The sequence below is a fragment of the Herpailurus yagouaroundi genome, unplaced genomic scaffold (genome assembly GCF_014898765.1).
Source record: "Herpailurus yagouaroundi ecotype Mexico unplaced genomic scaffold, PumYag 182, whole genome shotgun sequence".
In the NCBI taxonomy this organism is placed as follows: Eukaryota; Metazoa; Chordata; class Mammalia; order Carnivora; family Felidae; genus Herpailurus; species Herpailurus yagouaroundi.
In genome coordinates, this window is record NW_024412413.1 from 45,731,016 (window position 1) to 45,745,075 (window position 14,060).

Genomic DNA, 14,060 nt, shown 5'->3' on the forward strand with positions numbered 1-14,060 from the left:
AACAGAATGTTTAATGACAAAATGACTCCTACTATTTATATGAATTTTTTTAACTGGAATATATGCTTACAGCATATTAACCTACACTTGCACTTTTCTTGTTAAAATGAGACCTAAGTTTTACTTTCTTCTTTTTTTTTTTTTTTTATTTACATAGGCTTCACACCCCGCATGGAACCCAATGTGGGGCTTGAACTCATGATCCTATATATCCAGTTATAATACGATGAACACATCATTTGGGCAGTGTAAATTGTGCATCTAAGAGACTGGCCAACAAAAATGAAAACTCCCGTTAGTTGTCATAGCCAATTCAGAATACATTGAGAATCTGGAGGACAGAAACTATGGAGTTTTTATTACCTTAAACCTTAAAGTCATTCTTGAGTCTTGGTTCCCCAGTGTTTCCTTTTTCCTATCTTTTGTCCCTCACCAAATCCTATCAATTCTTCCTTCAAACTGCCTTTCATATCTACACTATCCTAGCCATTTATAACTACTCTAGCCCAGAGTTTCTTAGGGAAATGGGCCCCCAACCACAGTCTCTTTGTGTCCACATATTTTGCATGTTTTCCTCAGGCAGATAATAAAAATTATACATGTCATGACTCCAGCTTTTAAATTTTCAGTAGCTCTTTAAAAAATTATTTGTTTTGAGAGAGACATGAGCAGAGGGGGGAGGTTCAGAGAAAGAAGGGGACAAAGGATCCAAAGCAGGCTCTGCACTGACGGCAAAGAAACTGATGTGGGGCTCAAACTCACGGACTGCAAATCATGACCTGAGCCAGTCAGTTGCTCAACCGACTAAGCCACCTAGGCGCCCCTTAAATTTTCAGCAGCTCTTATTGTTAACTGAACAAATCTTAAAACTCATCCAGGCATCAAGCTCTTTCACAGTCTAGTTTCCATCTACCTCTCAAATTTATATATCCCTACTCCCTTCTAGGACTTCTGAATATATCATCAATTTAATTGTCATCATCAGAGTAAAATGTGTCAGGCACTGTGCTTATGATTTTATAAACATAATCTTCTGAAATACATATAACAACTGTGATGGTTTCAAATTAGCCTGCAAAATCTCTGGCACTACTCCCATTGAAAGATGGAGTCTATATTCTCCTTGCTAGAATCTGAGCCAACTTAAGTTTGTCACTAAGTCAGTGCACTAAAAGTAACACTGTTTAACTTCTTAGGCTGGGTAAGATAGCTTCCACCTTGTTAAAAGGAAGAGGGGAAAAAAAAGATGGTGACTAACACAATCTATGTAACCACTTACAATGAGGTGAACAGGCAGTGCAAATCTCTTGGTACATTCACCTTTGGAGGCCTGAATCACCAGTAACAAGTTTGACAACATTAGGCCACCATGCTGCTAGGTGGCTCAGATCACATGGAGAGACCACTCACAGATGCTCCAGAGGAGAGCCCCCACTGAGGGCCCAGAAACAGTGAACATCAAGTAAATAGACACTCAGTAAAGATGCCCCCCGATGATTCTGGCCCACGGCTGCCAAGTCACTCCTGCCATCAAGCCCTTCCAGCTGAGACCCTGCAGAGTAGAGAGGAGTCCTTCACTGCTCTGTACTGTCCATACTTAAGACCCCAAGAGTCCATGGCCATAAGAACTGGTTATTTTTTCATTGCTAAGTTTCAAAGTGATTTCTAATTTAGCTATATCAGTTGGGACCAATTTTAGTACCTGAAAGTAGGGTACTGCCATAGCAAAAGACTTAAAACATGTGGCACTGGCTGTGGGACTGGGCTGTGAATAAAAGTGAAAGATCCTTGAGAGTATCCTGCCACAGAAGCTTTATGACTTTTAAGGAAGGTGTTGGTGACAGCTTGAAGGATGTTAAGGCAAATGGTATTGGAAGCTAAAGGAAAGGGGGCCTCTGTTATGCAGTAGAAGAAACTCTGGCAACACTGCTACCTGTGATGCTACAGAAAATAAGAAATATAACTATTGAACTATATTTTCTAGCTAAGAAGACTTTCAACCAAAAAGTGCCACCAGCTTCTTCTCCCTGGCCATAAAAAATCCAAACCTGGAGAGATGAGCTTAAGAACAAACTGTCTAGTTTCCAAGTAAAATGTGGAATAGGAAAGAGCTAGGACTTACTGAGCTTGAAATTAGAACTCTTTCTCCTTCTCGGCTTCTCCAGATGGTGAAAGATTCTCAAAGTAAGAAATGGACTCTGGGGCGGGGCGGGGCCAGGGGGGTGGTGACAGAAATACAGGTCACTTTTAGCAAAATGTGATCTAAAGATGAAGCCAAGGATGCAACTTCAGGAACTGTTAAGATGTCAGATACTTTTAAAGCGATGCTCCTCAGACCTCTTCAAAAAGACAAAAGTCTTAAACTTTTTTTTAAGTTTATTTATTTTGAGAATGAGAGAGAGCACACACGCACACATGTGCACACAGACACACACACGCACTCAGTTCAGTGTGGAGCCTGACGCAGGGCTCCATTCCATGACCATGAGATCATGACCTGAGTTGAAATCAAGAGTTGATCACTCAACCGACTGAGACACCCAGCTGCTCCAAAACAACTGTTTTCTAAGGACCTTAAGTGTGTTCCTTATAAACCTCTGTTCAGTAATAGAGCATCCAAGAATGTTATGAGAATTATTATGCAAATCCTCACAGTAAACAAAGGCTCATATTAAAGAGACCTGTGGTATAGTTTTGTCTAACGGAATAGATATAACTTGATACACAATAAGTCAAGTTTTAAAAAAATAATTATACCTTTTTGACTTTTTGACTTTCTTTTGACAAAAGAAAAATAGGCCTTTGGACCCCCAGCTTTTTACTGATAGGAAGCAAGCTGAGAAAGCTATTCGATTTCGAACACAAACTAATTTTTCATTTAAAAAGAAAAGATGCCTTAAAAAGCAAAACTGAGAGTCCAAATGATGGGCCAACTTCCAAGAAGGACAATTCAGCATTGAGTCATAATTTTAAAATTGCCAACATGTTCCCAATTGGATTTCAGAACTGCTATGGACCAGCAACTGCTATGTCCTCCCATTTTCTCCATTCTTGAATGGAAAGGTCTATTGAAATAATAATATTCCCATCTTACCATTGTCTGTTGGGGGAGAGAAGATAGACAACATGCCTCTTTAGTAAACAGATCTTCAGAGCAAGAGAAACCATGCACAAGAAACCAAACCCCAATAGTCTCATCTACACCTAGACCTAAATTAGCTGTTGAGATCCTGGACCTCAGACTTTAGACTAATAATGTAATGCAATGAGTGATTGTATTTTGTATGTGGGATGAATATAAATAATTTGTGGTCAGAGAGAAGACTTCACTGATTTTAAACTATGTCTACAAATGCTCTGACATTCCCTATCAAGAAGTGGGATATACGCCCTCAAATCAGAACCATCCTTAGTGGCTTACCTGTAACCATTAGAATGCAGCAGAAGTTCTGATGTTTATGACCATAATAACCATACACTATTTCCCATAGATATCCTGTACATATCCCTACCTCTTTGTCTTTTCTTAGTTAACATTTCCTACCAAGGATTATATGCACACATCATCTGCTTCTCTAAGACCAAACCTTTATTCAGAGTCATACTAAATCCTATCTCTTCTATGAAGCACATCATTAGACTCCAACCTTAGCAATTTCTCCCTCTTCGAAATGGTCTTGAACTTATTTTCTGCAACTTTCCTTTCACAGTTAGTGAATGCCAGTATCACTAGTTCACAATTAGTTGATTTATTGCTTTTCTGACACATATTCCTTGGCTAGTCTCTTGAATTATGCCCCTAGACAAGGGTTGAAACTCCAAATGCCTGCAGAATGAAAGCAGGTAATCTATGATAGTGAAATTGACACAATGCAAAAGAACAAAAGTGGTCTGGATTAGGTTACACTGGAAAGCAAATGTGCCATGTAAATGAGCCAGCCACCATCCAGGTACAGCACATTGATTTTCTTCAAAACAAATATTACTACCTGACACACATTTATTTGTTTATTGTCACTCTCTCCATATTAGGATGCAAGTTCCCTGAGAGTAGGAACTTTGTGGCTTTGTTTGCTGCTATATCACCAAAGCCTAGAACAGAGTCTAGACTACCTGACAATCAGTAAATATTTGCTGAAGGAATAAATGAGTGAACCATTATTGCCAAGTGGGAAGTGAGCCCAATGTCACAAGATCTTGCCATTGTTCAAGAGAAGCCAGAAGCAATTTTATGTGCAATCTCTCTACTTCTAAATTTCAACAATTAATTACAGAAATCCTAAGCCATTGTGGAGATGGGTAAACAAAGTACATCCACCAGCTTGAATTCCATCTGAAAGATGCACATGTGACCATTGTACTAGAAGGATCTTAAGAGTCTTTTACCCTTCTAATTACTTAGGATAGTGCCTTGCAAAATGCAGACAACTTGAGAAGCAAATGATGATGCTTCAAAGATCACACTTCAGGCACTGTTGCGATTCAGCTGTAAATTATTAAGATGCTACTCAAGTTACTCTTTCATATCTCAAAGTAAAGTGCATCAGCTTCTGATCCAAAATGACCACGTGGACTTCACATGACTATTCCACACTCAAGATCTTAAGGCTAAACTTCACTCCTTCCAGCTGTTAAGAGTTCAGAAATGTGATTACTATGTGCTTATTTTCCTTCATGCAGTGAAGATAAAATAAACTGGATATCCAAGGGGTGACAGGAAAAAAAGAAGCAGGTTTTAAACTGTATTTCCACAGTTGATAAATAAGGGTTCCCAGGGGCAATTTTGTTTTCCTTTTTATTATCCTTAGTATTTTTAGATTATACAATCTAAAATTTTATTTCAGTTGACCCTTTCATGCTCTCTGGTAGCATGTTTTATCTTTTCTACATAAAAATTATTAAGTAGGAATTTTAAAATGTTTACTAATTACTTGGATTCTTAACTCTAATAAAAGTCACATCTAAATAATTAGAGTGTGTCTGGTTTTAAATATGGGTCACTTAGCAACAAGCTTAATTGTGTAGGGCTGAGAATACTTTTAAGATGCTTTAAAGAAAACATACTGGAAAAAAACAGTTCCAGTATGCCCTGTGCTGCAAGCTGATGCACAGCAAGCCAATCATCAACTTTTGAAGACGTCAAAGTAAACGAGATGTCTTGGTGTTCCTTTTCTGTGTGTGGTCCAAGATGAACAGCCTTGAAGGAATCATCAACAAACATCAGAGGAACTCAACATAACAAATGAGTATAAATCCAAAAGAGTAAAATGTCTTCTGGCCCTCCAGAGCCAGCATTTAGGACCTAATTTTAATGATTATGTAGATTAATTCACTATACGCAGCTCTTCAATAATGGCATTAATTTTTTATGCAGGCTGATTTTATTTTTTAAATAGGTTCCAGAGTGATGTATATTTAAAATAACCCTGAGAAAAATTTATTTATATAAACCCATTTTTCAAAGTTTAGGTTGTTATAGACCTATGAACTTCTTACAGAATAAGAGTATAGATTTCTATTCACCTCTTTTGTTACATTTAAGCAACACTGAATACAATGGCCAGTGGATGGGGAGAATCATTGCTTGGATTCTTTCACAGACATACAGCTGAAATGATGAAACAGAGTTCCTAAGGCACAAGGAGGGAAAGCCCAAAATTTGGGATCAGACCAACAAAAGTTTGTCTTACAGCTCTACCCCTTGTTTAATTTTTGACTCTGGGTAAGCTACTTAATCTCTTTAAACCCCAATTTACTTTATTCATCCAGAAAAAGAGAATCATAATACCTTGCTTTAGGGGTGACATAAAAATCAAAACAGATGCATATTTATTGTGTAAGCCATTGAAATGAGGAGGAAGTTGTTAATTCAGCATGGCCTGACCTGGCCCGACTAGTGCAACACAATAGTATGCAAAAAATGCTTAGAACACCATGCTGTCACAAATGATAGCTATCATGCAGAGTCCAATTGATTCCTTTTATAAATTAAATGCAGAGCATGAATTTTCTAGGTTTCCTATATATCATGCTCCCCTAAGAACGTATTTCTATACACTTGGGTGTTACAGGCTAAGAGAAGCTTTATACCCTACAGAAATTCTAGCACACTTGCAGAAGAATTCATGTACAAAATATTCACTGAGCATTGTTGTTAATATTTGAAAACCAGAAACATTAAAATGTTTGTCTACAGGAGGATGACAAATTTTGATATCTTCATTCAAACAATCTATTCAGATAAACCACAAAAACATAACTTTAGGTAAAAACTAAAATGAAATAAAAATAAGTTGCAGAACTATGTATAATATAAACCACTTATATGAAAGTGTAAAGCATTGCATCCATATATAGAGAAATATATATACATACTTGATAATCGTATGGTAACATGCACAGAAATGGCAAACATCAAACTCAGGACAGGAGATATCTCTAAGGGAGGAGGCAAGGCAATGAGATCAGGCAGGTGTACACAGAGGACTTCAACTCTATCCAAAGTGTTTTACTTTCTCAAAAACTAAATAAGACTAGAGCAAAGATGGTAAAATGTTCAGATTCTCTAGAGCCAGCAAGTAGGCATGTGGAGTTTATTGTATTATTCTTTCCATTTTCTGGATATCTGAAATATTTCACAATAAAAGGCAGCAGGATTCCCAGTCATATAAGTACAGACAAGCAACTTCCCCAAAACAAACAACAGATGTTTCAGAAATACTCAGAAAATGAAGAGGGACAGGGATGGTGGAGGTGGGAGAGGTGGTAAATGGGATAAAAAGGGCTGGGTATGGAAGAGACAGTCCTCTCTGACTCTTTGAAATTTACCCCTAACGGTTAACAAAAGAATTCAGCTACATAAGATTTAGAGAGGATAAAAATGATTAACTGTTAATCCAGAAATCAGATTACTATACAGTGTATACAGTATCTAAAAACATATCTAAGTTTAAAATACTTACTGCAACCCCACTCTTGGTGGTAGTTTCTTTGTATGTGAAGTTGCAAATTGCCCAGGCTAAATAATATGTAGACATGAGAGGGGTCTGTGAAAAGTGATCCGTAACCCATCCATCTTCCTCAAACACGGACGTTTCCACTGGCATATTGGATAAAGATAAATAGGTTGCTTGATGCTTGATGCTAATTTTGAAAGTAGCCTTGTATATTGGCTCATCAAAACAAGGAAACGCCTTTCTGGCATGTGTAGGCGAAAACTGAGTAACACCAAGGAACCTGGAAAAAAGAAAATGACATTCTCAATTACATTTATGGCTTAAGTTATGCCCATTTTACATGCTTCTGCTGATAAAATAATATATTTTTGCCAAATCACAATTTCTGAACTGAACTGAAGTTCATGAATAGCACGAAAGTACAATCCATGTATATTTCCCCAACAATAAAATTCCTGCAGGGAAGTTTTTGTCTCAGTTGAGATACATTCTCCAAACCCAGACCAGTGCTTACTAGACAAAATATGACACTTTACAGAAAGACAACTCGTTGCCATCACATTGAAAAATACTTGGAAATAATGGTTCTCCTTTTTAGTATGCCCCCCATTTTCTCTTCTAAAGCTGTATAAGTAAAGACAGTAAAACCCAAATCTGATGTTGTCATCAGATACATGTAGAACAGACCATCAGTGGGAAACATCTGTGCCCTCAAACTTCAGCAAGACACGATCTGATTTTGTAAGAACTTTGAAACCTGACAAAAGTTGGTTGAAATTCTGGCCTCACAACATTCTCAGCTGTATCATCCTGGATGATTACTAAATTTCCCTAAGGTATAGGTGTTCATCGCTTGAAAGGAAATAATCAAACATAACTTTTAAAAAATATTGTAAAGTGTGCAATACTTTTTACAGGAGAAGCGTGTAAAGCATCTATCACTGTAAAAGATGAAGAGCAACCATCAGACAGCTAATAAATGGCAGCCAGCCAATAAGTGATATTGATTCACAATATCTTTAACTTCACTTGAGCCTTTTGACACGTGTTTATATTGAATGACCCAGAGAATATTAGTTTTTACTACCCATATATTTATTACCTAAATTATAACTTTGATATTATTATGTTAATATAATACAAATTAATATAATAAATATAAACATGTCAATGTGTGCTCATGTGTATATATCTATATAAATTTATATAAATCTTTAAGTTTTCAGATCAAGCTGCAAAGTTGCATCTCATTAAAACTCTAGCTAGAAGCACCCTCTACATTCTTTCAGTTATAGTTACAAACTAAGAACCTTAAGGAAACCTTTTTTTTTTAAAAAGGAGACCATTATTTATGAAAACATTCATGACACGAGTCAATTAATCTTTTCTGATAATACTAGTTATAAAACTCGATATAAGGCAGTTAAATATCAGACTTCATAAAACGTTACTAAGTGGAAAATGGAAAAAAGAGTCTCTTTAACAAATGGTACTGGGACGGGCTCTGTGCTGGCAGCTCAGAGCCTGGAGCCTGCTTCAAATTCTGTGTCTCCCTCTCTCTCTGCTCCTCCCCGGCTCAGGCTCCGTCTCTCTCTCCTTCAAAAATAAACAAAAACATTTTTAAAAAAATGGTCCTGGGAGAACTGGACAGCAACACGCAGAAGAATTAAACTAGACCACTTTCTTACACTATTTACAAAAATAAACTCAAAATGGATGAAGGACCTGAATGTGAGACAGGAAACCATCAAAACCCTAGAGGAGAAAGCAGGAAAAAACCTCTTTGACCTCAGCCACAGCAATTTCTTACTCGACACATCTCCAAAGGCAAGGGAATTAAAAGCAAAAATGAACTATTGGGACCTCATCAAGATAAAAGGCTTCTGCACTGCAAAGGAAACAATCAACAAAACTAAAAGGTAACTGATGGAATAGGAAAAGATATTTGCAAATGACATATTGGATACAGGGATAGTATCCAAAACCTATAAAGAACTCAGCAAACTCCATACCCAAAAAACAAATAATCCAGTGAAGAAATAGGCAGAAGGCATGAATAGACACTCTTCCAAAGAAGACAACCAGAAGGCCAACAGACACACGAAACAATGTTCAACATCACTCCTCATCAGGGAAATACAAATCAAAACCAAACTGAGTTATCACCTCATACCATCAGAGTGGCTGAAATGAACAAATCAGAAGATTATAGATGCTGGCGAGAATGTGGGGAAATGGGAACCTTCCTGCACTGTTAGCGGGAATGCAAAATGGTGCTGCAGAGGTTCCTCAAAAAATTAAAAATATAACTACCCTATGACCCAGCAATACCACTGCTAGGAATTTACCCAAGGGATACAGCAGTGCTGATACATAGGGGCACATGAACCCCAATGTTTATAGCAGCACTAATAGCCAAATTATGGAAAAGACCTCAATGTCCATCAACTGATGAATGGATAAAGAAGATGTGGTTTATATACACAATGGAATACTACTTGGCAGTGAGAAAGAATGACATCTGGCCATTTGCAGTAATGTGGATGGAACTGGAAGGTATTATGTGAAGTGACATAAGTCAGGAAGAGAAAGAAAGATACCTTATGTTTTCACTCATATGTTGATCTTGAGAAACTTAACAGAAGACCATGCGGGAAAGGAAGGGGAAAAAATTTACAGAGAGGGAGAGAGGCAAACCATAAGAGACTCTTGGATACTGAGAATGAACTGAGGGTTGATGGAGGTGAGGGGAGAGAGGAAAGTGGGTGATGGACACTGAGGAGGGCACTTGTTGGGATGAGCACTTGGTGTTGTATGGAAACCAATTTGACAATAAATTATTTTAAAAAAATAAAAAATAAATAAAAATAAAAGGCTCTTTCCTCAGGTGACTGGGTGGCTCAGTCAATTAAGCGTCCAACTTCAGCTCAGGTCGTGATCTCACAGTTCATGAGTTCAAGCCTCACATTGGGATCTCTGCTGACAGCTCAGAGCCTGGAGCCTGCTTTGAATTCTGTGTGTCCCTCTCTTTCTCTGCCCCTCTCCTGTTCATGCTCTCTCTCTCTCTCTCTCTCTCTCTCTCTCTCTCTCTCTCTTTCTCTTTCTCTCTTTCTCTCTCTCTCAAATTAATAAATAAATAAATAAACATTAAAAATATATATAAAAGGCCCTTTCCCCTATAAGTAATTCTGCCACCACTCCTCTCTCCATCATCCACAGTGTTCATGGTTAATCTAACATGGCTCACTTTCCCACTGAACCCAAACTTGGCCTCAGAATTATTCTTAGCATAGCACTTGAGGCAGCTACTACCAATTAATAGGAGTTGATATGTGCATTGAATCTTATTGGCTATCCCTAGCTCAACCATCAGATGTAAAAGTTCATACCATTTTAACATTGTGAAGCTTACATTTATCATTGAGAGCCTACTTTTTTAAAACTTAGTTTTGAAATGGAGAAAAATAAGACATTTTCAAGATGAATTGTATACTCTCAGAGAGAGGATTCTTGGGAGTTAGCTTGGGAGCAGTACTGGGCTACTACATAGCAGGCTTGGGTAATGCCTGAGCCTATTTTTTTCATTAGTAGAAGGAAAATAATAATGCTTTCTAGGCCTTCCTTCCAAAGCTGTCGAGATGATAAAATGATATAATATATGGGAAAGTCTTAACTACAAATCTTCAGATGAATATAAGGTTAAAGTTGGAAGCAATCTTAGAAACAAATTGTCCAGCTCTCATAAATTTCTAAAATGAAAAAGTAGTTCCAATAGGGTTAAGTGATTTGTCCACAGTTTATACTGGCAATTAGTACAAAGCTGTGTCTAGCAGTCACATTTTCTGCATCTGGGTAAGAAGTAATTGTATTTCAAGAAGAGTAAAATGAATCATTAGCCGTAATTTATAAACAATGTTTTAATTCGACTTTTGGTAACAAAGGTTCTTCTTTCCAAATTTGCCGGTACCATGGTAGTATTTTTCCTTATGATTTTCTTTTGACAGTAATAGTTAATGAAATGTCGCTACCTTTTAGTTAACATGTACCCATTTACAATTTCTCTCCACATGCTTTTGTCTTACCTAATGTTCTTGTATCTCATCTTTCCATCTTATTAATTGAAATATCCACTGAGCTTGATATTTCTCTCCTGAGCTGTTTAAAATTTATCTACAGGATTTCATATACAAGGAAAAAGTGTTCCTTTTTAACTTTCAAGTATCTGAGGACTCCAATTCCACCACCGAACAAATAGATGTGATCTGCTGTGTATGAGCTTTTCACTATATTAAGTACGTGGTAGGATTTTTTAAAAAATATAACCATTTTTGTCCTTAAGGTCTTTTCAATCTAACTTAAAAGAAAAAATATATACATATACATAAAAACACAAGTAACAACATTGGGGGTAAAGTTCTACAAGAGTTCAACAGAGGGGATGCTATTAGAATGTATTAGTCATTAAGTAAAAATCAAAGGTGTGTTTGGCATTAAGCAATTAATGGGTAGGAATTTATTAGATGTAGAAGATTAAATACTCTGGGTTAATTAGAAATTAATAAACCAAATATTTATACAGAAGAATCATGTTGTGCAGCCTCTTTTTGCCTTACGTAGTACGTAAATATGTTAGTAAAGCTAGCAATTTAAATCACTGATTCTCAGGGTTGAAAGGGATATAAAGATCATCTAGTGACTTTTTCTGCAATTAATATTCTTAATGAATTCACACACACAGTATATATCTATGCACAGAGGGCCACCATATATTCTGATAATGTCTAAATGAGGAAATACCAATTTCACAGTCTGGCAACTGAGGACGATTGCAATGGAATTTCAATTCAGTATTTAGGAAATCAAAAGAAGTCCCTTGATGAAGAAGAACAGTTGGATGAGATTACTTTTAGGTCTTTTCCAAGCTCAAGATCCTATAACTGTACAATATTCAGAAATAAAATATTCTCTCTATTTGATGAGATTTTTTAATAGTAAATTACACTACCACTAAATAGCTTTTTACTGCAAGCTCTATAATGCATTTGCTTCTCTTAATCATCATTCTTGACTATTCAATACTGAAGAGAAAAGATAAATATATATGCATCATTCCCTCAAGGAGTTTATACTCTAATAAAAGAAATTAAACAAATACCTAAACCGGCATTCTACAAAAAGCCATGACAAAGAAGGAAAATGTACGAAGAACCTACATTCTCCTGAAGCAAGGCTTCTCAATCTTGGAACTACTGACATTTAAGGTTGGATAATTATTCTTTGTGGGGGGCTGTCCTCTGCACTTTAAGATGTTGAACAGCATCCAGGGCCTCTACCACTAGATGCCAGGAGCATTTCCCACCCAGCTGTGACAACCAAAACATATCCAGGCACCGCAACTGTATTGTACCCTGGCGTTGGGGCGCGGGTGGGGGGGGGGGGGCACAAAATTTACCCAGTTGAGAACTGCTGGCCTTAAGAATTGAAGAGGCTTTATGCAGGAAGAAGCCTAAGAATTGATCTTAAAGCCTGGGTAGTGTTTTAAAGGTCAGAAGCAGATGACGAAGTGAGCAAGTCGACTGTAAGTAGCACAGAAATAAGCCTTTAAAAAAGTATCGACTCACTTATTAAGTTAGTGCGCTGTCTGTTCGCTCACAGATTCTCATTTTATCAGGACTCAGTATTTCTGGTCCATCTCTAACACCCCTCTCACCCTTGATATTCTCCTGTCTAACAAAGAGACCTAGTTCAAGGCTCAGTACCCTCAACAGGCAACAGGTTCTGCTGGATTTCAAAAAAAATAGAATTCTGTCTTCATTGTATGTATTTTAGGGTTGCCTTCGACTGGTGGAAGGGGCACTTCTCTTCTGCTCACTGACATTAAAAACAGCAGAGAGGCCTCTAAAGAAGGTGACTGGAGTAGAAAATAATGAATTTGGGTTTTGAGTAAATTCGAAGTAAGTTTGAGTTGGTAGCAGGACACCAGATAGAAGAAGTACAAAAAATTAATTAAAAATAGAAAAAATTGTAATATACAGTATGGATCCAAAATACATATGCAAATGCAGCAAGAAGTAATATAAAACAGCAGGAGGCAGAAGGTAATAGGGACAAGTAGTTCGTTTTCGGTTTTTCTCCTGCTTCTTTAAACAAAATCATTTTCATCTTTTAATGAATCTCTCTATTACCATGAAAAATTCCACTTCCAAAAGTGACATCTAGAAGTGTCATTCCAAGAATGCCACTTTAGCATAACGAGAAAAACGTAAATAATATACATGTATTTTAATTCTCTTCTATCTAAAATAAATTACTTTATTTCTTAACAACTTGTCTATTTGACATTTTGGTTGAGCTGAGGAGGGCATAGAGCTCTGTGTTGCTTCTGAAGGATACAGAGAATTGATTTCTTCTTATTTCTGCGGAAGTTCACTAGGCAAGCTACTTGTGTCAAGTCATTATGATAAGATTCAGCAGAAGTAATGCATTAACGTTGGCTGATATTGCCAACAAATTACTGTATGTGATACAAAACAATTTCTGTTCCATTATTTTCAGTTTGCCTTTTCATAAAGTTAAAATATGCAGAGGAAACCAACATTTGCATGACACTGTTAGCATGCAGATTGATTCATGGCTTTTCTCTGTGGAGCCCACCAAAACCAGGAGAACCTCACAAAGGGCATGCCCCGTTGGAGAGGTTTCCATTAGGACCACATTTATGCATACCACACATACAGCAGTGAAAAATGATCTTTGAACTTGCTTCCATTGCAATAGCAATCTGCCTGGTGTTGCAAGAGTTTTCAGATTGATAATAAAAACTCCCAATATCTAACGAAAAGTTCTAATGGAACATCTAGTTACTATTCAACTGTTTGCAGTAAATGGACTCAGTTGACAAGGTCATGGAAGTTACACGTGTCCCATTTAAAGTTAAGGTTGTTAATCAAAATGCAAATTATTACTCAATGACAAAACATTTTAAGCCAAAATGGGTCGTTGTTTAGACTGTGTGTTTTTATGTACTTCAATGAGTCATTAAACCTCTGCCATTTCAGAAAAGTACTCCTGCTGAATATTCAGTGCTATAAGCAAGCGTGTAAT

General features: G+C 37.0%; 1 protein-coding gene across 1 annotated transcript in view; it reads right to left on the bottom strand.

Moving 5' to 3' along the window:
- Window positions 1-14,060, bottom strand: part of TRHDE (thyrotropin releasing hormone degrading enzyme) — a 387,000-nt gene that overhangs the window by 365,371 nt on the left and 7,569 nt on the right. Inside the window, exon 2 of the mRNA XM_040491410.1 lies at window positions 6,963-7,236. Coding sequence (XP_040347344.1) covers window positions 6,963-7,236 — 274 coding nt within the window. The remainder of the gene's footprint in view (window positions 1-6,962; window positions 7,237-14,060) is intronic.